This window comes from Leopardus geoffroyi, chromosome E2, assembly GCF_018350155.1.
Source record: "Leopardus geoffroyi isolate Oge1 chromosome E2, O.geoffroyi_Oge1_pat1.0, whole genome shotgun sequence".
Taxonomy (NCBI): domain Eukaryota; kingdom Metazoa; phylum Chordata; class Mammalia; order Carnivora; family Felidae; genus Leopardus; species Leopardus geoffroyi.
In genome coordinates, this window is record NC_059335.1 from 7,819,095 (window position 1) to 7,844,486 (window position 25,392).

At 58.6% G+C, this 25,392-nt stretch overlaps 2 protein-coding genes across 8 annotated transcripts in view; one reads left to right on the forward strand and one right to left on the reverse strand.

Moving 5' to 3' along the window:
• Positions 1–219: 219 nt before the first annotated feature.
• On the forward strand, positions 220–15,356 carry KCNC3 (potassium voltage-gated channel subfamily C member 3). Its single transcript, XM_045441750.1, is given in 8 exon segments — positions 220–1,924; positions 6,128–7,238; positions 8,646–8,837; positions 9,090–9,109; positions 9,111–9,216; positions 9,846–9,999; positions 12,005–12,063; positions 13,133–15,356. Coding segments are annotated over 8 exon segments (2,664 nt in total). The 5' UTR covers positions 220–1,039; the 3' UTR covers positions 13,270–15,356.
• Positions 15,357–17,155: 1,799 nt separating this feature from the next.
• The window catches only part of MYH14 (myosin heavy chain 14), a 107,067-nt gene continuing 98,830 nt past the window's right edge, over positions 17,156–25,392 (reverse strand). For all 7 annotated transcript variants that reach the window (XM_045441739.1, XM_045441737.1, XM_045441744.1 and 4 more), the window contains 4 exons: positions 23,969–24,177; positions 21,132–21,240; positions 18,122–18,294; positions 17,156–17,961 (listed from right to left, as the gene is read on the reverse strand). In XM_045441739.1, coding sequence (XP_045297695.1) covers positions 17,805–17,961; positions 18,122–18,294; positions 21,132–21,240; positions 23,969–24,177 — 648 coding nt within the window. In that variant the 3' untranslated portion in view covers positions 17,156–17,804. The remainder of the gene's footprint in view (positions 17,962–18,121; positions 18,295–21,131; positions 21,241–23,968; positions 24,178–25,392) is intronic.

The window sequence follows — 25,392 nt, forward strand, 5'->3', positions numbered from 1 at the left end:
GCAGGTCTCACCTTTCCCGTAGCGTCCCCATACCCGTTCTGTACTCTCTTAGCCCTGCCCCAACCCCGCCTAGGCTGGTTGCTTTCAAGCCGCTTAGAGCCCCAGTACTCCCCTAGTCTCGTCTTCCCACAGTCCATTCAAGACGGTTTCTACCATTTGTAGATCCCACCCACCTTCCTCAGTCTCATCCATCCATCCTGACACTCCTTTTCCCGGCCCAGCCCTGTCTGACCAGGCCAAGCTTGCAACCCCGGCCTGACCCCTTCCTCGCTTCGTTCCCTTTCTTAGTCCTAGGCAGACGCTCTCAGGTTTCCAGGCCTCGCTTATATCCTCTCCTGCTCACTGGGTCTCAGTCCCTATTCCTCCTTTCGGTCCAGCCTAGTGTCATTTCGCGCGAAAGTACGGTCTATTCTTCATTTCCAGTTCCCGCCCCTCGTTCAGTCTCGCCCCCTCACTATCCAGCCCAATTAGGACTGTTTCTAACTTTCCTAGGCCCTGCCTCTTCTTAAGATCCGCCCTGCCCCGACAAAGCAAAGTTAGGGGTCAAACCCGGCTGTCTCCATCTGCCCCTCCCCACAGGCTCCAGGTTGCCGGCTCTTTAGATCCTTTCTCTGTCCAATCAGGACCGTCTCCCCCATGCCAGTCAGAAGTCTTTAAGTAGTTTGGACTTGTCCACTTCCTCTGCTCCGCCCACTCCTTTCTTCAGTTCAATCAGATCTCTTTCTCATATCTAGTCCCACCCCCTCAGTTAGCTGCCCGTCCTGCCCATTTGGCACCTCGCTCGGACCTCCCCTTCTCTCGGAAAGATCCAATCGGTGTGTTTCACCTGCAGCCCCGCCCCGAGCAGCTAGGCTGTGTGGAGTCCCTGTCCTTCCCCCTGCCTCAGCCCCGCCCTACCGTCCCCAGACCAATCAGCTCTGTTCCGCCCCACCGAGGCCCCGCCCCCTCCATCCGTCGCTTCTTCCACCCAATCACGTCTGTTTCTCCTCCTGCAGCCCCGCCCCCGACGCCCCGCCCCTTCAGCCCCGCCCCCCGTCCAATGCTGAGCTCAGTCTGCGTCTCGTCCTTCCGCGGGCGCCAGGGGGCCAGCAAGCAGCAGCCGGCGCCACCGCCGCAGCCGCCCGAGTCCCCGCCGCCGCTGCCCCCGCCGCCGTCACCGCCGCCGCTGCAGCAACAGCAGTTTGCGCAGCCCGGCTCCGCCGCGTCCCCGGCGGGCCCCCCGGCACCCCGCGGGCCCGGGGGCCGGCGCGCCGAGCCATGCCCCGGGCTGCCGGCGGCGGCCATGGGGCGGCACGGCGGCGGCGGTGGCGACAGCGGCAAGATCGTGATCAACGTGGGCGGCGTGCGCCATGAGACGTACCGCTCGACGCTGCGCACCCTGCCGGGGACGCGGCTGGCCGGCCTGACGGAGCCGGAGGCGGCGGCGCGCTTCGACTACGATCCCGGCGCCGACGAGTTCTTCTTTGACCGGCACCCGGGAGTCTTCGCCTACGTGCTCAACTACTACCGCACAGGCAAGCTGCACTGTCCGGCCGACGTGTGCGGGCCTCTTTTCGAGGAGGAGCTCGGCTTCTGGGGCATCGACGAGACCGACGTGGAGGCCTGCTGCTGGATGACCTACCGGCAGCACCGCGACGCCGAAGAGGCGCTCGACTCCTTTGAGGCTCCGGACCCTGCGGGCGCAGCGAACGCCGCCAACGCCGCTGGCGCCCACGACGCGGGTCTGGACGACGAGGCGGGCGCGGGCGGCGGCGGCCTGGACGGCGCGGGCGGCGAGCTCAAGCGCCTTTGCTTCCAGGACGCGGGCGGCGGCGCCGGGGGGCCGCCAGGGGGCGCGGGCGGCGCAGGCGGCACGTGGTGGCGCCGCTGGCAGCCCCGCGTGTGGGCGCTCTTCGAGGACCCCTACTCGTCGCGGGCCGCCAGGGTGAGCGTGCTCTCGGAGCCCCCCTCCCTCCTCCTCCTCCTCCTGGAGATCCCAGCCTCTTGTGAATGCCCCATCCTAACCCTTAGAATCCCTTGGCCCACCCCAGCCCCTCCTGGTCTTCCTGGTCTCTGGGCTCCCCAGTGTCTTAGAAGCCTGTTTCCCCAAACCTGAGTCTCCTGTACTTTTCTGAACACACCCCCATCTCCTGACCATCCCCAGATCCTCAGAAGACGTTTCCGCAACCTTCAGAATCCTCCAGATCCCTCCAAACCCCACCCTGCTTCCCTAGGCTCCCCAAGACTCTTAGAAACTTCCTCCCCGAGTATGAATTTCCTGGGCGTCTGTGAACAACCTCACCCCTCCTTTCCTGGACTTCTCTGAGACCCTCAAAAGAATTTTCTCCAGCCCCGAGTCTTCTGAGCCCTTGCAAATCCTTTTTCACCTCTTTTGGCCACCCCGGAGACCCCAGAAGACCCTTCCGCAGCCCTGAGTTTCTTGGACCATCCGCAGACCCTCCGAAGACCTCCCTCCTTAGCCTTCAGTGTCCCAGACCCTGTGAACACTGCTCCTGGCTTCCCCTGCCCCCTGCAGTTCCTCTGAAGCCCTCTCTCCAGCCCTCAGTCCCTCAAGTTCTACAACACCTCCCTGATTCTTTCTCCCTTTGCCCCTCTCCCCGCACCTCCTCCTCTCTCCAAGTTTGAGTGTTCTGGCTATTTTTGAACCCTATTTCTGCCTCCAAAGTCTTAGAGGACTCCTCCGCCTTCATCTCAGAGCCTCCTAGACCCCTGTGAATCTCCAAACCACTTGCTCTGGCTAGGACACTTTCCCCCTCCCCCTTACTGCAACACTGAGCCTTGGGGAGTCTTCCTTTCTGGGACCCTCCAGTCCTCTGTGTTCACATATTTTCCTGCATCCTCCCCGCCAACTCCCATCCCAAGGACTTTCCCTATAAAGCTCCAGACTTCCCCCAAGCCTTTCACACTCCTCCTCAGTGTCTCCAGAAGAGCCTTGAGCCCCCATAATATGTCTTTCCTCTCCAGAAGCTCCCATATGCCTTCTTCATCCACAGATTCTCCCAGCTTCTTCTCCCTTCCACAGCCCACTCTTTATCTCTGGGATCCCCCATCCAGAGCCTCCTGGCCCTTTCCCAAGTCAGTCAACTGACTTTTCCTCCTGCTCCAGAACTTTACCGAACCTGTCTTTGGGACTCCCCCACAAGTTAGCAACCCCAAACCTCCTTCTCAAAATAGCTCCCACTTCTTTCCACCCTGCCTTGGTATCTTTCCACTGGTCCCTACCCCAGCCCTGCTCACTCCCCCATTCCCAAGCTCCCTGCCCCACCATCTAAAGCCCAGGACTGGGCCCCTCTGCTCCCCTACCCCCAAAGTGAGCCAAAGAGCCCACACTCCAGCCTTATCTCCCTTGAAATGCCAGATTTCCCCCAAAGCTCCCTTCATCTTCCCCCCAAAACTTTCCTTAAACATCTATAACTTCCCAGATACCGTCTCCCTTGGTTCTCCCTTGAACCTCTTCCTCCTGCTAACTTCCTCCCTGTGTTGGAAGGGGGGGGGGTGTAGTTCAAAATGGGGGAGGATAAGAAAGAGGGGCAAAGAGGAGCAACTCCGGGCCCCCCCCCCCAGCCTCCCTGGGACCCAAACACCCAGAGGAACGGTCCGGCCCCCTCCCCCCACCGTGCCGTGTCCTGGGCCGGGAAGGACGCGGAGCCGCAGTGCCGCATTCGCGCCAGGGGAGGGAGCGAAGGCGGGGGGGAGGGGGGGGGACCCGGAGGCACCGCATAAAGTTTGGTCCTGAGAAGCGCTGAGTTGGCGAGATTTGGGGTTGGGTGGGGGGAGGTGAGGAGGAAGAGGTTCCGAAGGGACTTGGCCCTAAATGATCCCTCAGGCCTCTGAGTGGCTTCCTCCCCCCATGGCCTGGGGCGCCCTTCCCTCGTGAACCCATTGAAGGGTGCTGAAGTGAGACTAGGGGTCCGGGACAGGTACGGGGTGGGGGTGGTCACTCACTCCACAAATGGTTCTTGAGTGTAGGCGTGCCAAGCACTTTCCAGACTATTAGTGAGATCGCTTGAGAGAGTTGGGAGCGGAGGCCAATGCAAAGTGGAGGGTACGGCCCTACCTCATCCTCGCTCCCCTCCCCGTAATTTCTCCTTTCCTTCTTACAGGGACTCCATGCCCTCCTACCCCTTCTGCTTTTGAACCACCTCGGGGCAAGGGGTTAAACCAGTCCCGGCGCTGTCCAGCCTCTACAGCTGCGCACTGCGGCGGGTGCCCACCCTCCCCTCCTTGCCCTGGGAGGGAAAGAGTTAAACTCCTGGCCCTCGGTCTCCCGACGTGAAGCGGCGGCACTGCGGCTGCGCCCCTCTTGCTCTGCTCCGGCCCCTAAGGGGTTAAGACCGCTCTCGGCCGCGGCGGCTGCGCACTGCGGCGGGGGAGCTGGCCGCGGTGCTGGCCGCCGCGCGCCCCGCCCCCCGGCCCGGCCGGCCCGCCCCCACTGCGGTGCCGCAGCCTGCGCCGCGCACCCGGCTCGGAGGGGGCGGGGAGCATCGGGCATGCGCTCTGCGGCGGCCTCTGGCCTCTTAAACCACTGCGGAGAACCGAGGAAGGGGGCGGGGCAGAGAGGGCCAAGGTTGACCCCAGCCCACCTCAAGGTCCCGGGCCCTTCTGCGGCACCCACCCACTGGCTTGCCTCTCTGCTCTGCACTTCAGATTAAAGTTAAGCCCTCCCAATCCCGGACCCCGCCCCCTCAGCCCTGTGGAGGAAGGGGAGTTGCTGAGGGACCCTGCTGCTCTCCAGTCCACCCCAAAGTCTAGGGTCCTCTCTTCAGTCTGACCCTGAGCCCCCTTTTCTTCTTGAGTCCCTGATTAAAAGTCAAGCGACCCAGGCCCTCCTCCTCTGTGCATCTGACTAAAGCCCTCTCTTTGCCCTAACACCCATCCTCTTCTCTCTCCAAGGTACTAACCTCACTCTTCTCTCTGCGTGTTTGATAAAGCCCACAGTCATCTCCAGGGGCCTGCTCCGTCTTCTTCCTTCTCTAAGATCTTGCCTGCACCTCTTCGGCTCCTCAAGGTTTTCTTCAAAATCCACACCAATGCGTGCAGGACTCGAGTGCTCCCCATCTTGAAATGACCCGTGTGCCCCCCACCCCTGGACTTCTGGCTAAAGCCTCATCACCTTTCTGGCCCTAGCTCCACCATCTCCCATCTCCCCCCACGTTCAGGCCCCTGACCCTCCCTTTCTCTCCAGAGCCTTAAACTCCAACCCTCCTTGCCTCTGTCCTTTTCTCTTTTTGCACACTTGACCCTTCACTTCTTCCCCCATTTATGGCCCTAACACCCCTCGGTGGTTCCATCCCTTTGCTGTCCTCTCTGGACACCCAGCTTTCTCCCTTCTCTGGGTCCCGGGCATTGTGACCAAGGTCCTTAAACCCTGGCTTCTCTCTGAGGCATCGACCTTGCCCCCCACTAACTGATGCCTCCATACCCTAGCAGGAGCTCAGATTTTCTTACTGAGTTCCAGGTGCTGGGCCAAGCACTGTTTCTGAAGCCAGGACTTTTGTATACTCATCTAATGTAATCCTCAATAATCCTGTGAAAAACCTGAGGTGTAGAAAGCTTAATCTCCTTGCCCAAATCAGGCCATGGAAACGCTGGCTCCAAATGCAGGCTTTCATAACTTTCGTAACTTGTTTTGGGATTCTGCCTCCCTGCCCGCTTTCTCCACTTCCCCTTCCCTTGGCTCCAAGCTGAGCTCCAAAGCCTCTGATACCCCGAGGGTGAGTGATCTTAGTCTCCCCGCCACTCCCCTCCCATCGCAGAATCCTTGGACCCTGCTGGGGAGTCCTGAGATGGGACACCGGGTGTGGGGAAGTGGTCTGGGAGACAGAGTAAAGGACCAGAAATGGCCGCTTCCGTGAGAACAGTTGGTTGCCCATCTGCCACCACTGCTGGGGCCAGCTCCTATCCCAAGCCGGGGAGAGCTGCCTCTGATCCTTTCCCTCCCCCCTTTTCAAGCTTTACAGGGAAGAGCAGGACGCAGGCTGTGATGGAGGCGTGGGGTGGGGACTCCTGGATTTCCCCGGAGGTGGGGGCTGGGGAGGGGCGGCCACTGGGAGGGTCTCCTAGAGGTGGCTGGCTGACCAGATGCCTGGGTCACCTTTTGCCCTCTCTCTCCTGCCCTGCCTCGCAGTATGTGGCCTTCGCCTCCCTCTTCTTCATTCTCATCTCCATAACCACCTTCTGCCTGGAGACCCACGAAGGCTTCATCCACATCAGCAATAAGACGGTGACGCAGGCCTCCCCCATCCCGGGGGCTCCACCGGAGAACATCACCAACGTGGAGGTGGAGACGGAGCCCTTCCTGACGTACGTGGAGGGCGTGTGCGTGGTCTGGTTCACCTTCGAGTTCCTCATGCGCATCACCTTCTGCCCGGACAAGGTGGAATTTCTCAAGAGCAGCCTCAACATCATCGACTGCGTGGCCATCTTGCCCTTCTATCTCGAGGTGGGCCTCTCGGGCCTCAGCTCCAAGGCTGCCAAAGACGTGCTGGGCTTCCTGCGGGTCGTCCGCTTCGTCCGAATCCTGCGCATCTTCAAGCTCACGCGCCATTTTGTGGGGCTGCGCGTGCTGGGCCACACGCTCCGCGCCAGCACCAACGAGTTCCTGCTGCTCATCATCTTCCTGGCGCTGGGCGTGCTCATCTTCGCCACCATGATCTACTACGCGGAGCGCATCGGCGCCGACCCCGACGACATCCTGGGCTCCAACCACACCTACTTCAAGAACATCCCCATCGGCTTCTGGTGGGCCGTGGTCACCATGACGACCCTGGGCTACGGAGACATGTACCCCAAGACGTGGTCGGGGATGCTGGTCGGGGCACTGTGTGCCCTGGCGGGGGTGCTCACCATCGCCATGCCCGTGCCCGTCATCGTCAACAACTTTGGCATGTACTATTCGCTGGCCATGGCCAAACAGAAGCTGCCCAAGAAGAAGAACAAACACATCCCCCGGCCCCCGCAGCCCGGCTCCCCCAACTACTGCAAGCCCGACCCCCCTCCCCCGCCGCCCCCGCACCACCCCCACCACGGCAGCGGCGGTATCAGTCCTCCGCCACCCATCACCCCGCCCTCCGTGGGGGTGACTGTGGCCGGGGCCTACCCAGCGGGCCCCCACACGCACCCCGGGCTGCTCAGGGGGGGCGCGGGGGGGCTCGGGATCATGGGGCTGCCTCCTCTGCCGGCCCCCGGGGAGCCTTGCCCGTTGGCTCAGGAGGAAGTAATTGAGATCAACCGCGCAGGTGAGCAGGGGTGCATGAGGGGCCGATGGGGGTGGGGGGAGGAGGCCACTGCTTCGGTTAAGAGACCTGGCGGTCACTACAGAGGGGAGAGAGAAAAGCGAACAGCTATTGCTGAGGTCAACAAAGAGGCACGGAAACAGATGGATTCTGTGTGAAAGAGACGGTCTGGGGGAGAGCCAGACTCGCGGCCAGGACATTCGGGGGGACCAGGGAGGCAGAGCGATCGGCCTACCGGGAGGGGGGACTCGGGCACAGGCACAGAGACGGTCTAACATGTGAATCACCGGCCGACCGGAGACACGGCGTCTGAGTCTTCCGGTGGTGATGCAGAGAAAAGAGCCCGAAAGCGACAGAAAGCAAGCAGTTGTCCCCAAGAGCAGGAGAGACAGAGGGAGAGGACAGAGGCGGAGGGCCAGTGGTAGAGAGTTCAGGTTCTAATGACAGCGAGGCCAAGGGAGGAGACAAGACTCAAAGACCAAGAAGTAGGTAGAGGCCAGGAAGACAGGCCCAGAGGGCGGACCGGCCGTGTGACAGTGACTCGGGACCCAGGGCCCTTGGCTCTGGCTCAGTCCGAGAGACGCACGAGAGAGGCCAAATGAAGAGGTGAAGGGAAGGAGATGAGGGAGAAGAAAGTTGACCCGGTATGTCCCTCCCCCTAGGGGAGTCTGTGTCTCTGAAAGTTGGGGGCCAAGGTCCTGTGGTCCTGAGCAGGGAGAAGCCGGTGGGCCCCACCCCCATGACTTAAGTAGGTCAAGAAAGGGAGCTGGGCCGCCCGGCCCTCATCTGGCTCCCTTGGCCGCTGACCCAGTTTCACACCAATTAAAAATAGCTCAAGTCAGAGCCTGGGGGACCCCCACCTCCCGCCCTCCCTCCTCTGTCACCTTCCCAACCCTTCCCCGCTGTGCCCTTCCCAGCACCCAACACCCTCCCTAAACAGCTACCTCCCAGCCCCCCGAGGCCCCCCAGCCGTCCCTCCAAACCTACCCCAACCCATCCACCCGACCAACCCAACACCGCACCCCAGTCCCGCCCTATTCTGTTCACTTCAGCCAACTGCCCACCCGGCACTCTGCCCCAGCCTCCTTCCAGGCACCCAGCTCGCTTCCCAACCACCCTCCAGATGCCCAGCACCCCACCCAGTCCTGCCCTTCCCAGCGCCCAACACCTGGCCCGAGCAACACCTCCCGCCACACAGCACCCTCCATCCACGCCAACTCCTGACCGCCCTTCCGCATCCCTGCTGTCCTTCCCGGCACTCAACACCTCCCCCCACCCCGTGACCTGTCCCCTAAACCCACCAGCCACACACGCCAGCACCCAGCTTCCAGCCTGCCCCTCCTGTCCCTTCCTTGAGACACCCTGCACCTCACTCTCTCCTTTGTGTCTCTGTCTGTCCCTCCGGCGCAGATCCCCGCCCCAATGGGGACCCTGCAGCAGCTGCGCTTGCCCACGAGGACTGCCCAGCCATCGACCAGCCCGCCATGTCCCCGGAAGACAAGAGCCCCATCACCCCTGGCAGCCGTGGCCGCTATAGCCGGGACCGAGCCTGCTTCCTCCTCACCGACTACGCTCCTTCCCCTGATGGCTCCATCCGGAAAGGTGAGGTGCCCTCCACTGGCCCCCTGGAGCCCTCCCTCTCTCTCTCTCTCTCTCTCCCTCCCTCAGGGGAGGGAGGGAGATGGGGGAGGAGGTGCTGGACTTCCCTTCCCCCATCCCCTGGCCCCAAATTCCCTTCCTCCCAGATCCCCCGCCCCCCAAGTTTCCTCACCACTGACCCTTCACCTGTCTTTATTCCATCTCCATTTCCCCCCACCCCACCCCGGACCCTCTGGCCTCTTCCCCCACCCCCAGCCACCGGTGCTCCCCCACTGCCCCCCCCAGACTGGCGTAAGCCAGGCCCCCCAAGCTTCTTGCCCGACCTCAACGCCAACGCTGCAGCCTGGATATCCCCCTAGCGGACGAACCCCTTCCCCCCGGGGTAAGTAGCCCCCACCCTTTGATCCCCACCTTCTTCCTGACTAACCCCTCTGAGAACATGCATCCCCCACTGACCGAGACTCCTGTCCCCTCACTGTGAACAGCTCCATCCAATTAACCAGCAGCCACGACACTGACCCCACACCCACCCGCCCAGGACTTGCCCTGCCCCTCACTAACCCCCAGAACTAACCCGACCTTCCCCACCGTGTGCCTGACCTCCCTCCCCTGCCCTCACGACTGACCCCCATCCTCACCCCCATTCACATCTCTCTCCCTGCCTCCCCCCCCCTGGGTTTTTTATTCAATTGAGAAAATGGGGTACACACCCAGGACACTTTGGGGTGCAAGATGGGATGGGGAAGACTCAGCCGCTCGTCCAGTCGCTTGTGAATTGGCCAGCGCTTACCAAGGACCTGTGTGTCACCTGCGTGTCACCTGCGTGGTGCTAGGCACAGGGAATCAACAGGGAAGAACCCCCCCCCCCCCACCACCACCACACCGCCCAAGGAGCTCCCAGTTTGCTGGGAGAGTCAGACACTGACCTAGAAAGCCACTATTTGGGGTGATATATGCACAAGGGGAGGTACCACAGGGACACGCAGTAAAAGGAACTCGCACGCTCCCCAGGACAGGATGAAAGTAACGGGGAAGGCTTCCCGAAGGAACTGAGGTCTGGAGGTGCCCTGACCTCAAGTGCAGAAGCGATCCCAAGGGACATAGTGACCACAGGGACTGGGCCAAACAGAGCGGAGGAGACTGGGGACTGGCAGGTAGACGTGAGGTAGGAAAGCAGGCCTGGGCTGAACCTTGTTTAGGGACCCTGGCGGGGTGGGGGGGCGGGCAGGTCAGCGCCTGGGCTGTGTGGGGCATGGACAGGAGACTGGAGGTCAGGAGGCCCGGGGAGCAGGCTGGGATGAGGGTCCGAGGGGATGCAGAGGAAGGGACAAGGCAGAGGGAGTTAGGGATCAGGGACAGACCGGGAGGGACAGGGCTGGGAACTGGCACTGGCAAGACAGAGTAGCTGAGTAATTCAACAAACATCACCAAGCACTTATCACACGCCAGGAATTTAACAGGATTCTGTAATCTTCACTGCACCCCTAGCTAACACACAGCTCGCTTCCTTCCTCCCTCCCTTCCTCCCTTCGGCAACTAATCACTGGGGGCACAGTTCCAGGCACTGGAACTTTGGCGATTCACAAAGCATGACTCTGCCATCACAGTTGATACTCTAGAGCACGGATTGGCACGCTACGGCCCCTGGGCCAAACCTGCCAGCAGGCTGTTTTGTAAATAAAGCTCTACTGGAGCACAGCCACTGTCATGCTACAACAGTAGAGTGGAATAGTTGTCACGGAGAACGTGTGGCCCGCAGAGCTGAACATATGTAGCGATCGGCCCTTTACAGGAAAAGCTTGCCACCCCTGATCAGAGGAAGCAGAAAAGCAACCCAACAAATGGACAAAAGGACATGATGATTACTCTGGCCACTTCAGATAAGGGGGTCTGCAAAGGCCTTTTTGAGGTGACGTGAACCCTGAAAGGTAAAAAGGGCCAGCCGGTGGAACAGCAGGTGCAAGGGTCCTGCGGTCCTGAGGTGGGATGAGCTTGATTTGTTAAAGGTGTAGCAAGGAGGGAGGTGTGGCTGGAACTGAGCAGCTCAGGGGAGAGGGGTGCCAGACAGAGCCTGGGGTGGGGGTGGGGGGAAGGATCATGAGAGGTTTTTGTGGCCATGGCTAGAGGCTGGATTTGACCTTAAAGGTGACAGGGAGCTGCCTGAAGGAATTTGATCTATCACTTATTCCTTCAACAAACTTCTGTGGAATCTTCTTTAGAAATACACAGACACATCCTTAAAGAATCGAATCGCTACCTGCAGCTTAGGGAGGTGCTGTAGTGGGACGTGGGGCCTCCAGGGACAGCGTTGGTTCACGGAAGTTCGGGGGGTGGGGCAGGAGCAGACAGGAAGGAGACCCCAGGCCTCTGGGCTCCGAGTCCAGAAGGGACAGTGGCCCTTCTCGTTCCACCCCCTAACTCCCCAATTCACCCTCCATTTTCATCTCATTATCCCCCCCCTTTCCCTGCTCCCACCTCACCCACCCCTCCCCCTGCTTGCGCCCAGGCCCTTTCCACCCTGTTTCCCACCACGAGGTCTGGATGGGCCCCCACGGAATTGAGGGAGGGGGGAGGATTTGGAAATGGGAGGGAGGGAGGGAGGGAGGTGTGGGGGCTGGGTGGGTTGGGGGAGGGGTCTCTGCTTCTCTTGCCTCTGATGCCAAAATCCATTCATTGAACTCAAATGATGGCTGGAGCTGATGGGGCTGACTGAACTCTCTGCCCCAACGACCTGGATCCCTCCCCACTCCTGCATTTCCAAGCTCCTTCCTCTCTCTCCATCCTTCCTGGGTGACCCACCGTCCCCTGTTGCCCCCCTCTTTTTCTCCCAGGACCCCCCAATCCCCTACCTGTCCCATGACCCTACCCTTGTCCATCTTCCTAAATCACCTGAGCCCAACACCTAACACCTGTTTCCCCTTCCTCCCCAGCCCTCCCCCCTTCCTTCTGTCATCTTCCCTCCCCCCACCCCTCCCCCCAGTCACCCCGGAAGCTCCTTCCATATTTGATGTCTTTGGCCGCCCCCATTTCACTGCTCCCCTCCCCCGGAAAACACCAGAGAGGAGGAAGAGATTCCGGCGTTTCTCCGTCCCCCCAACAGTGAGGCTGTGTTGGGGGGTTCCGCCTGACCACCCTCCCCCCGCCGTGACTCTGTGTATTTCTGTCCCCAGCTCTTGTCACCGCCTGAGACCTCGCGAGACCCTCGGTCCCCCCTGCCCCTTCCCCCCAGGTTAGCAATTGGGAATGGCTGGGAGGGGGTGTTCCCAAGATACTGGGCTTCCAACCCCTGCCCCCCAGGCCCTCTGTCCTCTGGTCAAGACCCCCTTGCCCAGACAGACCTCTTGGCACTGACTGGGAACGCCCTAGAACTTCCCCCGGACACCGGCAGTACTCTGAGATCCTCCCGAGCTTTCCCGAAACCACACACACACACTCCCCGGTCTTAGACCCTTTTGGCTCTCAGGCCTCTGTTAGACCTTCCCATCAGAAGGTTCCACGACCCTTTAAAGATACCTCATCACAACCTTCAGGTGAGCCTTGCCTCTCTCAGGTCCGCCCCCCCACGGAGGGGAGGCACTGCCCGTTCACGCTCCTTTCTGCCTCTCACAGTCCCACCCACCTGCCTTTCCTCCTTTCTCCACCGCTAGGTCAGCCCCCACCGGAGCCCTCCCGAGCCCTCCCCACCGGCTGCTCCCCCCACATGCATTCCACCGAGCTCCCTCCCCGTGCCCGTGCTGCCCACCATCCGCCTTGCTGCCCCCCCCCCAACCCTTTTGCCTCAGATAAGGGGGCCAACGGGGGTAGGGAGAGGGGAGGTGGGAGGGGCGGGCTGCGGTGGGGATGGGGTGGGGGAGGCTCGGTGGGCACCACCCTGCCTCCTAACCCTGAGTCTCTCCCCCCTCCCCATGTCTGAACCTTTCTCCTTGATTCCGACTGACTGTCCGATTTGTTCACTTTTCTCTCTCCATCTCCTTGGTCCGCCTCTGTCCATCTCTCTGCCTCTTGCCATCTGTTTTGTTATGTCTTGGTGTCTGACTGTCTGTCTCTTATCCCTTCTGTCTCCCTCGCCGTCTCTATCCCGGACTCTGTGCTTCCGCCCTTTTTCTGTCTCCTTGCCTCTTCCCGTCCCTCTCTCTCTTTCTCCGGCTCCTATCCTTTCTGGGCTCCTATCCTTTCTGGCCGTTCCTCCCCCTGCTTCCCTGGCTCGGGGTCTGTCTGTTGGACCCTCCCCCTGCACCCCCACCTCCATGCTTCCTCCCCATGTTTCTGCCCCTCCCTCCCCCCCCCCCCCCCCCCAGGTTACGAGAAATCCCGCAGCCTGAGCAGCATCGCGGGCCTGAGCGGGGTGTCCCTGCGCCTCGCGCCCCTTGCCACTCCCCCTGGCTCTCCCAGGGCCGCCCGCCGCGCTCCCCCAACCCTGCCCTCCATCCTCTAACGCTCCCCTCCCCCCCGTGGGGGGACTGGGGGTGACAGGGAAGAAGGTCAAAGGAGCTGGGGGTGGGGGGTGGGGGAAAGGGTTTTTTTTAAAAAATCAAAAAGTCATTAATAATATGCAACCGAGACGACGACGCCAGCAGACACCCCCGGACCCCTCACCCCCACCTGGGCCCCCAGGATGGAGGGGGAGGAGCCAAACTCCAGCCCCCACCCACCTCTCCCCCCTCCTCTCCCCCCAATAAAGCCTTCTCAGGTCTCCATGAGCCATAGGACATCCCGCTCCCATAAACTCCTGTAAATACGTCCAAATTATGCCAGTTACATTTTGGGGCGCCTCTCCGCTAGTCTGCATGCCTCCCTCGACCCGGATCCCTCCTCCCCCCTTCCAGCTCCACCTCAGCAATAAGCCGCCAGGGGCTGCATGCCACGCGATTGAGGGAAGGGGAAGTCTGGGAAGGGGGCGGGGCCTCAAGGGGGTCCGGCCGGCTTTGCAGCCGCGGGAGGGTCTCCTAGCCTCCTACCGTTCGCCCCAGGAGGACAGCCCATCACATTGATGTAAAGAGTAATACAGTAGCAACAATGTGAGGGAAGGAGGAACAGCCACCCAGGCCCCCAAACGAGCTGAGCTCAGAGGGCGAAAGCAGAGACCTGGGGAGTGGCCTGTGGACAGCTTCTCCCTCAGCCTTTAGGAAGATCCCTCTGGTGAACGTGACCCTTTCATCCCTCTCCATCCCCGCCACGGGGTCTGCTCGCCTCTATTCTTGCTGCATGGACCCAGACCTCCCATCTCGGAATTTCTGGGATGATCTGGCCCTAGCACACAAAATTCCCCAACGCCCCCTCCAGGTTACCAGGACACGAGACCTGCACCCACAGTTCCCGAGACCCACTCTGGCACCCCGCATCCCCTAAATCCCCACCGGGTCCTGGGACTTAACTTCTGCGTACAGATGCTGTCCCCCGCCCCACCCCACCCCACCCAATCCCTGGACCGCATCCCAACAGCTCAAACCTCCAAGACTTGACCCAGCCCTTCAGCTCACTTTCAGCCTTTGGGATGCTCCAGATCCTTCCCACACTTGGGCATTTCTTGGACACCCCCAAATCCTCAGGCCTTCCCCCCTACCCCTAGATAATCCCCAAATCTCTAACATCTGACATCCACCTCAGGTTCTCCTGATACTAGAATTTCCAAGATAGGCTCAACCTGTCTGCAATTCCAGGGAACCAGACCTCCCCCACCCCCAACCTTGGGCATCCCCTTTCGTATGTCTCGCCCTGCCTCTTCCAAGAGCCCCTTTCCTTAAATGGTGCCCAAAAGGGACCCTCTTCATGGACATCAGTGTTTCCCAGAGAGTTGTATTTGTACCCCTGGTGATGTGCTAAGGTTTTAGGCAGTGTAAGGATGCTTAATCTAAAAAGTTTTGTCTTTCCTGGCATGTTGCTCACAAGCCGGTAAGTCCAGATACTGCTGCTTGGCCCAGACACTGTTTATTCAAGGTAGAGTGTTTCCACTTAAAGCAGGGGCTGTGCCCGCGCGAAGGGACACTGGAATAGCAGAAGCTCTGGAAACGACGACATACCTTACCGGGGCTGGGATCCCAGCCCACCCTTCCCTGGCATTCCGCGTCCTGCCACGCTCGCGGGTGGAAAATCATTTCTCATACCCCATCCTGGCTCAAGGATGCGCTACCTCCCCCAAGCCCAGAGACCACACCGGTCCCAGAATCCTTAGAGGGGACCCCTCCCCTTTTGGAGCTGGAGGCCCACGGAACTAGCAACCTCCTTCCCTCTGCTCCCACGGCCTCAGGAACCCCCAATCCGAGGGTTGGGGGTGTCACTGAGCGCGATTCTTGATGCAACGATTCCTATGCAAGGGGCATTTTGAGTCCCCCATCCTTCCCTCGGACCCGAAACCCTGGCGAATCAGGGGTGAGGGGTGGGGCAGGTTCTGGTGGGAGCGGGGTGGGGCGAGGTAAAGGGCTAGGGGCTCCAGACACCAGGGTATGGGGGTGGGGACTGATTATATTGCCAAAGGGTTTAACTTCTTTAAAAAAAAAAAAAAAAAAAAAAAACAAACAAAAACAGACCCCAGACTCCCCTGACCCTCACGGAAGCCGAACGGTGCGGGGAAAGGGGGTGAGGATCTTTTCCAAAGGGTACAGCCCTCTTCCCAACGTCTCCCCCTGCTCGCCAGTCTGCCACACGTACCCAGCTTTTTAGTTCAGCTTTTAAAAATAATCACAATCATAAACCTTTACAAAACGTGATTCACGTCCTTCACCCCAACCCCCATCCCCCAAGTCAAACAAACAGTGTGGGATTTGGGGAGGAAGAGAGAGCCAAAGGGACAACTTCTAAGTCCCGCTCCCCTTTTCTCCCCGGCCGCCAGGGTGCCTGCAACTACACGCATGCGCTGCATGACGCGCTCCCCACACGCATGTCGCGCCCCTCCAGCGCTCCGGGAACGCACGGACACGGGGCGAGGGGCGGGGCGATTGGGGAGGAACGAACGGCGGGGGTCTTCCTGAGTTCAGCGGCTCCTCCTCCCCATCACACACACAGCAATAAGAGTCTCTCACTCCAACGTGGGCGGGGCGGGCCTGGCCTGTCGAAACGGGAGGTGGGAGGAGTGGCCAGGGGGCGCTCTCAGGGATGGGGGCGGGTGTCCGGAGTCAGTGTGGGGAGGGGAGGTCTGCAAATCGTCCAACTCTGGTGCTAATGGCGGGTCTTCTCAGCCCACCCCCAGGGCAGGGAGGGAGGGGTCGGCGTGGCCCCTCCCCCAAGTCTCCCCCACGCCCACCCTGGGTGCATGAACCGCCCAATGCAGAAGCTGCCGCATGTCACCTGCCCTCCCCAAAGAAAAAGTGTCATGCCCCCTTCCCGCCCGCCCTCTCACTTCCCACCGAAATAAAAGTTTCCTTTTCATTTAAAAGTTGCATCCTGTTTCCTGGGAAGGTTTCCAGATCTGGGCCAGGGTGTGGGCCTCAAGAGCAGGGGTCATATGAAAGTAACAAGGGTGTGCACTTTGGGGGGCCGGCTATCCCCTTGATCACCGGCTCTCACCTTGTGACTTGGGGGGGGGGGCGGGGGGTAGTGCCTGCCTTTTCCCTGATGGTAAAATAGGATCCACACCCCTAACTGGAAACTGTGAACGGCACCTGGTTTTAGATGAGCTCCTAGGTGAGGGTAGCAAGACCCTAGGAGAGGAGTGGAGCTGGGTCTCCAATAAGAGGTTAGGGGCTGAGGGCCACATGCCCCATATTGCCTACTCTGAAGCCAGACTGTGGGTTCAAGTTCTCAGTAGCTGTGTGTTCCTGGGCAGTCTCTCAACCTCTCTGGGCTGTTTCCACCACCCTAAAAGGGCAGGAGGGGGTGATCTGTTCATTCAGCAAATACACGAATCCCAACCACATGCCAGGCACTGTTCTAGGCGCCGGAAAGCAAAGGAATCATGCCTACCTCTAGGGGTTGTGCTCTAGGTGGAGGCGAGCTCCCCTGTTTAGCACAGCTACGCAAATGACCGCTACTCCACAGATGGCTCCACGGTCACTCTGTCACTGCTTTGCAAAGACTTGAGGGTCAGCCAGAGTGCAGCATCCCTTCTGTCAGCTACTCACTGGGAGGCTTGAAGCAAGGCACGTCACGGCTCAGCCTCCGTTTCCCCATCTGTATAATGGAGGCAATGCGCGGGAAGGAGGCTGAAACGAGTTACTTCACATGAAACGCCGGTACACAGGAGGCTCCCAACACTGTCAGCTGTGAGAACCAGCTGACAGCCCCACCTGCTGGTTCTGGACGGCTGTCCCAGCGGCTGAAGAAGCCTGTGACTCCCCCGCCCCATCAGAGATCCCCCGGAAGGAACACACACAGCGCCAAGGGGGTCCAGTTGGGGTGGGAGTTTATTTCTGCCAGAGCCTGGAGGCTGGGAGGATATGGGGCCTCCTCCAGCCCCCACAGGAAACTCCAAACCTAATTGTGATCACACAAGAGCAACCAGAAGGGGGGGGGCGGAACACATGGGGGAGGAGAGGGGGTGATGGGGGGGTTCCCTTCTCCCGCCCCTCTGCAAGGGTCAAAGGTTGGTGGAGACCTGGGGCTCCGGCTGCTGTCGCTCAGAAGTTCCGGGGTCAGTGGAGAGTGGAGAGGAGGAGGGGAAGAGGGGGGAGAGAGGGGGAGGGGAATGGGAACCCTGGCTTCCGAGGACAGGGGAGCCATGCTCCCTTGCTTATAAAGATCATTAACAACTTCAGGAGGGAGGGGAGCCCTACGGGGCCACAGCTTGCTAACTGCTCCCGGATTTCCTTCCAAGCGAAAGCCCTCCTCCACGTTGCCCTGCTCCCCTGCTCCCCTGTGTTTAGGGGTCCATGGGTCTCAGCCCCTGCCCCCTCACATGGGGTTGGTAAGTGCTATAGTGCCAAAGGCTGGCACCATTTTCAAAGTGCAAGAAGCCAGAGGTTGGGTTCCCGGGACAGGCGCCCCGAGGGACCAGGGGCCAGGGAGGGAGGGGCCAAAGCTGGGGCCAGGGCGGGGTCACTGGGGCTGGGGCGCCGCCGGGGGCTCGTCAGGCTCCGGGGGTGGCGGCCCAGACCCGGCCTCCTCCTCCTCCATCTCCTCCTCCAATGGCACGCCCTCCTCCAGTCGGAAGACCTGGCGCACCTTGCGGGTGGTGAGGGTGAGGGGGCCGCGTCTGCAGGGGGGTCGAGAGACCGAGAGACGGCGGTTAATTGAGGGGAGCAGGGGAAAAGCGAGCGGGAGCTACGGGAGAAAGAATACAATGGGGGGGAGGGGCAGAGAGAGATGGGGGCGGGGCTTATGGAGGGACGGTGCGCATGTGCAGGTGACCCTACCGGAGCCGGTTCCTCAGCGCGTTCAACTCGCGGTTCATGGCCTCCGAGGATTCTGTGACATCTTCCAGCTCGTGCTGCAGCCGCCGGCGGACCGCCTGCGCCCGGGACGCCTCCTCCTCGGCTTCCTCCAGCTGTCGCTTTAGCTGTTTCACCCGAAGGTTGCCCTTCTCCACCTTGGTGGAAGCAGAGGTCCAGGTCAAGTCCGGGGGCGGGGGGGTGTCGGCCTCACCCACTCCCTCGGCTCTGGGCCGCATCCCTCCTGCCCCACCCCACCCCCAACTCTGCCCTGCGCTTGCCTTCTGTTCATGCTTCGTTTTGTTCTAGATCCTCTTGCCAGCCTCTACCCCAACTTCAAATGTGAGACTGTCCCCCCATGTGGTCTCAGAGGGGTCTTTCTATGTCCAGAGCTGACCCTGTCCCTCCCCTGCTCAAAGCCCCCCTCCCCCCGCCCCCATGGCTCCCCAGTGGTGCTGGGACAAGGTCCCAGGCCCTCAGTCTGGCATTCCAGGCCCTGCAGGGTCTTCTTCTTATAAACCCATTGGTCGGATCATCTTCACTAAGACCCTCCCTAAACCCTGTCCAGGGGGAAGCCACATATGATCTGCCTCTCACCAATCCCTCTGGCCTCATTTCTTCTTCTTTTTTAAATGTTTATTTGTTTTTGAAAGAGAGGGCACGCAGGGAAGGGGCAGAGAGAGAGGGAGAGAGAGAGGATCTGAAGTTGGCTCCATCCTGACAGCAGAGAGCCCGATTTGGGGCTCAAACTCAGGAACAGTAAGATCATGACCTGAGCCGAAGTTGGACGCTTAACTGAACCACCCAAGTGCCCCGGCCTCATTTCTTATCACTCAATCTTCCTGCTCCATTCTTCTCTCTAGCCACACTGCTCCGCTCTTCACTCTAAACTCACCAAACTTATTTCCACACCCCAGGGCCCTTGTACCTGCTGTTTCCTCTGCCTGACTCTTCCTGTCCTCTCAGTTCTCAATTCATATGTCACCTCCTTAGAAGGGATTTCCTGCCACACCCCACCACCCCCAATCTAGGGAATATTCCCTAAACCTCATGTCTCCTCTCTTCATTCACTTTTTTCTTCATAGCCCTTGTCACATCTGTAATCATCTTTCCCTGATGAGAGGTTTGTGTCTTTATTTTCCTATGCTACAAATGTGAGCTCTGTGAGGGCAGGGACCTTCTCCTTCTCTTTCACAGCCATATCTCCCATGCCAAGCACAGTAGTGGATACCCGGTAATTGTGGAATGAATGGCAAATAAGACGCAGCTGAGCTTTTAAGGGCACAGCGACTCTATGTAGAGCCAGACAAATCTGGGATCTGATCTAGACTCTGTCTCTACTAATTGTATGACTTTGGTAGAAACTATGTCCCCTTTTAAAGTTTCCATTTTCTCACCTGTGCATTGGGGCTGGTGAGAGACTGCAAGCATGTATTTAAAAAAAAACAAAAACAGGGGCGCCTGGGTGGCGCAGTCGGTTAAGCGTCCGACTTCAGCCAGGTCACGATCTCGTGGTCCGTGAGTTCGAGCCCGGCGTCGGGCTCTGTGCTGATGGCTCAGAGCCTGGAGCCTGTTTCTGATTCTGTGTCTCCCTCTCTCTCTGCCCCTCCCCCGTTCATGCTCTGTCTCTCTCTGTCCCAAAAATAAATAAACGTTGAAAAAAAAAAATTTTTTTTAAAAATAAATAAATAAAGATAAATAAACCTTGAAAAAAAAAATTTAAAAACAAAAACAAAAACACGTGGCACAATACTTGGGGCACAGTCACTGCTCAATAAATAATTAAGAACGGGGCGCCTGGGTGGCTCAGTCGGTTGAGCGTCCAACTTTGGCTCAGGTCATGGTCTCGCAGTTCGCGAGTTTGAGCCCCGTGTCGGGCTCAGTGCTAACAAACAGCTCAGAGCCTGGAGCCTGCTTCGGATTCTGTATTGCTCTCTGTCTCTCTCTCTCTCTCTCTCCCCCTTCCCTGCTCATGCTCTGCCTCTCTCGGTCTCTCAAAAATAAATAAATGTTAAAAAAAAATTTTTTTAAGTTAAGAACACAGACTGCCGCCAGACTGCTGGGGTTTGATCCCAGACTCCATCTCTTACTAGCTAAGTAATCTGAACAATTTACTTCCCTTTTCTGTGTCTCAGTTTTCTCACCAGAATAAGAGGGAAAATAGTAGTACCTAGGGTTCCAATAAGAACTAATTGTACTACGTGTTATGTCTGTAGCACAGTGCCCGTCACATAGAAAGCAGTCAACAGGGGAGCCTGAGTGGGTCAGTTGGTTAAGCATCTGACTTCAGTTCAGGTCATGATCTTGTGGTTCGTGAGTTCAAGCCTCGCATCAGGCTCTGTGCTGACAGCTCAGAGCCTGGAGCCTGCTTCAGATTCTGTGTCTCCCTATCTCTCTCTGCTCATCCCCAACTTGTGCTCTGTCTCTGTATCTCAAAAATGAATAAACATTAAAAAAAAAAAAAAAAGACGAGGAACTCAATAAACATTACACTTTGTTATTTCAGCTCCAGCCTAGCCTCTTGGTAGGGTTTAACTTCTTCCTTCTCCCTGGCTGTCTCAGCTCCCCACCAGGACCTTTCCTAGATTCCCACAATTTACAGAGGTGCCTCGGTGGTTCAGCTGGTTAAGAGTCTGGCTCTTGACTCTGGCTCGGGTCATGATCTCACAGTTCGTGAGTTCAAGCCCCGAGTCAGGCTCTGTGCTGACAGTGTAAGACCTGCTTGGGATTCTCTCTCTCTCTCTCTCTCTCTCTCTCTCTCAAAATAAATAAACTTTAAAAAAAAATTCCACAATTTACAGATGGCAAAGTCACTGATTCCAGCTCTCTGCTGATGCACCAAGCCCCAGGATGGTGTCTGCTCTCAGTCCCAGTCTGGCACCTGCACGTTATTTCTTGTGATGGGAACTCACTGCCTCCACAGACAACACGTGCTATTTCTCTGTCAGTGGAAACCGCCCCCTCCCACTGCTCCCCAAAGACGTGAGCGGCTCACCTGGTCCCGGAGCTGGTCGGCCACCCTCCGCTCCTCCTCCACCTGGAGCACCACCTCTTTAAGCCGCTTCTCAGCCCTGCGCACCAGCTTGCCGGAGAGGATGCGCTCCCTGGAGAGAGGAGTGAAGGAGACAATCAGGAGAGGGGCTCCCGGGGGCTTCTGTCCCCTCGACCTTGTCCAGTGGCCGCGTCCTGTTTTTGGAGCGGCCTCTTCCCTCTCTCCCACCCCCAAGTGGCTCCCACGGTCTACGCAGGCCAGACATGGCTCCCAGGCTCCCGACTCCAGGGCATCTCGTCCTGAACTTGTACTAAGATGCCGGGTGTTCCTGAAAATGTCTCCATGCCTCTATCTATTCTCCATCCCCCACAGCGCCTCCCCCCAGCCTCCTCTCAGGGAACTGACCCACTGACCACCAGTCCCCGGGTCAGATCTGGGGCACTGTCCTCGCCTCTTCTCTCCTTGCCCCACGCCCAGCCTGTCAGTACCCAAACCCTGTCACATTGCCCCTCCAAACTCTGTCTCGTCCCTTCCTCTCTGTCCTCCAGCCCTCAGCTCAAGCCTTGTGCTCGCCCACCTGGCCTAGCCTGTCCTTTCTCTCTCAACTCCCTTCTCCACCGTCCCTAGTGTCGATGGGACATTCTGGAAGCCCAGAGCTCCCCTCTCGGCTCCCCGGGGCCCCTTCTCCCCTTCCCACACACACATGCTTTCTTTGGACAGGCTCATCTGCGCCCCAGGTTTCCACACCCATCAACAGCCTTTTGTCTGCTAAATGTGTCTCCTGGGCTCCAGCCCGGATCCACTCCGGGCCTCCTGGCCTCCCGGCCTCGGCCTCCCACCAGACCCTGCACGCCCTTCCCTGCTGGGCTCAGCGCCTTCTCCCAGACCCGCTCCTCCTCCCGGTTCCCCGTGCTCCACCGAGATCTGCAGGCCAGACGCCGGAGCCATCCTCGCCTCCCCCCAACCCCCTAAAGCCCGCCCCTCCCCTCTCCCGAACTCCCCCATCCCCGTGGCCCCGGCTCATCTGCGCTGTCCCGCGTGGACCATCACCCCCGGGGTGAAGTCCGCGTGACGGGGCCCCTAGCGACGGGCGGTGCTTGGCAGCCACGACTGGACGTCGTAGCCCCAGATGTGCTGAGAGGCAGGCCCGGGGTGAGGGGAACGGGAGGCTCCAGCCGTGGAAAGGGATGCGGGGTGTGGGTGGGGGCTCCAGCTACAGATCCCCCGCCACTCCTTGCTCCCGGGATGACTTTGAGGTCACCGACACCCCCTGAGCCTCAGTGTCTCCATCTATGTAATGGGGGCGGGGCTTCCCCAGAGACCCCAAACTACATCTCCCATGAGCCCCTGGATAAGAACAACTCCCATGAGCGTCTGGGGCCAGTTCCCACTGCCTGTCCCTGAGACTTCTCACATTCATCATGCTCCCCAGTGAACTCAACATGTTCCCCCAATTCTCCCCAGGCACCAGGACTCTACCCCAAACCCTGTACTCTCCCCCCGACACCCACAACAGCATATCGGCCCCCAGTTCCATTCCTCTGCCCCCCACTCACGCTGTTTCACCTCCTCGTGTCCATCCTCACGGCCCCGGCCCCAGCTCAGGCCTCATTTCCTTCCACCTGGACCATCACCCAGCCTCCACCCTGGCCTCTCAGCTCCTAGTCTCTAGTCTGCTCCCAATTTGACCCCAGGGGGGACTTTCTACACCCAGCACTGGCCCTCCCTCTCTCTGGCTCACAGCCCCCAAGGCTCCCCATCTTCCCAGGACAGAGTTCCTCAGCCTGGCATTCAAGGCTCTTGCCTCTCCATCCCTCTCCTAAGTCACAGGCTTCTAGGACCAGTCACCCTCCTCCAGATGCCCTGGATGTCCCTTGTAGGAGTCCCCAGGGCTGCTGCTCTGCCTGGGACAGAAATGGCCTCAATTCTCAACTCTTCCCGTATCCACACCCTTTGCAACAGAACTTTACAGCTTCTCTCGCCAAGAGATAGAATCTATTTCTCCATGCCCTTCAATCTGAGCTGGCCACGTGACTTGCCATGGTAACGGGATGCAACAGAAGTGACACTGGCCCAGTTCCGAGTCTAGGCCCCAAGAAGGCATTAACACTTTCCCTCACTCTTAGAACCTTGTCTCTGCCACGTGAACGATCCTGGGCCAACCTGGAGCAGAGACGGGTCGGCCTCGCTGTCCCAGGCAAGGCCTTGGGCATAGGAGAGCTCATCCAAGACCAGCAAATCCATCTAGCTGACTTGGCTAAAGACGCCTGAATGAAACCCCGGCACTCAGATCAGCAGAACCTATCAGCCAGCCAAAGGCTCATGAGAAATAATAAATGGTAGCTGTTTGAAACCAGTAAAGCTTAGGCTTCTTTGTTACGCAGCTAGAGCTGACTGCTACATTACTGCTTAACTCCTATTCTTTTGTTTTTAACAATATATTTTATTGTTTTTTTTTAAATGTCTATTTATTTTTGAGAGAGAGAGAGAGGATGACCGGGGAAGGGGCAGAGAGAGGGGGAAACAGAGGATGCCAAGCAGGCCCTGCGCTGACAGCAGTGAGCCCGGGGTTCAAACCCATGAACTGTGCGATCGTGACCTGAGCTGAAGTCGGACGCTCAACTGACTGAGCCGCCCAGGCACCACTTAAATCCATTCTTAGTCGCAGTGCAGTTACTTACAGCCCAAAGTATCCTAAGTGAGACGGGAAATCAGCAGTCATAAATAATATGATGCCTTTTGGATGTTTCTAAGCCAGGTGCTTATAACACAGCTCTCCTCTGTCTCACGACCAGAGTGTGGGGAATCACCCTCCAGACGTGCCCTCCCCTCCCACCTACCTGCTCTCCTGCTCCAGCTGCTCCTCAGCCTGGGACAGTTTAGACTCAAGGGCGGCAATGATCATCTTCTGGCGGGCCCGGGCCCCGGCGTCCTCCTCACCCAGGCGCCCCCGGAGCTCTTGGATCTGTCGCTCCAGCTGCTGCCGCCCGCTCTCTGCCTTGGCTGAGAAACTGCGCTCGGCTGACAACTCTGTAGTCAGCGAGTCCACCTGTAGTAGAGGCAAAAGCACAACTATCGTGGTGGGGTCTTGGAAGAAGGTGGTAGGTAAATTCAGGCACCTCCCAGTTAAATGAGTCGACAACTGTTAAGTGCATAGCACAGAGCCTGGTACATACTAAATACACAATAGATGTTAGCACGTCTTTTTCCTGATTGGCGGATCAGCCAACAGCAGCGCCAGCCCCAGGTTTTAACATTTTGGGTAGTTTTTTTGCTATCTTAACACGTCCACAAGACTATCACAAACTTGTTTCAATGCTATGAACTCTACCTCTGATTGTGAAAGAGTCTATTGCAAGGGTTATCACACTTTTGTTTGCCCCAGGATCATCTGGGGAGCTTGTAAAAAAAAAAAAAAAAAGAAAGATGCAGACTTCAGGGTCCCACCCTCCAAAAACTCCGCTTGAGCAGATCAGGAGTGGGGTCCATGAATCTGCATTTTTTTTTTTTAAATTTTTTTTTTCAACGTTTATTTATTTTTGGGACAGAGAGAGACAGAGCATGAACGGGGGAGGGTCAGAGAGAGAGGGAGACACAGAATCGGAAACAGGCTCCAGGCTCTGAGCCATCAGCCCAGAGCCCGACGCGGGGCTCGAACTCCCGGACCGCGAGATCGTGACCTGGCTGAAGTCGGACGCTTAACCGACTGCGCCACCCAGGCGCCCCTGAATCTGCATTTTTAACAAACACCTCGGGTGGTTCTGATGTGGGTGATGTTCTGGGGTCATTTTAAGAAATGCCAGCTGAACAAATGGCAGCTACTACATTGAGAATTTGTAAACATGCCCCTAATAATAGTTTCCGTTTATTTACTCAGCTCGTATTCCGAGTGAGGTCCTGCACCGGGGAGAAGGAAATGAGTCAGATCCAGTCTGATTCATGCTTTATTTCACTTTGCCCTCACGGGAACACATCAACACGGTGATTAGCATATGCTCTCTCTTTTTTGTAACTTGTCAGAAAATGAAACGGTGATGCGGAAAGTCAGAAACTGATCAAATATGCGGCTTTACGAGTTAACTAAAGGCAAACGAGTCAGACGCTTAACCGACCGAGCCACCCGGGCGCCCCCCCCCCCCCTCTTTTTTAAGTTGACTTATTTTGAGAGGGTTAGAGACAGCACGAGGGCGGGAGGGGCAGAGAGAGGGAGAGAGAATCCCAAGCAGGCTCCATGCCTCACGCAGAGCCCAACGCACGGTCTGAG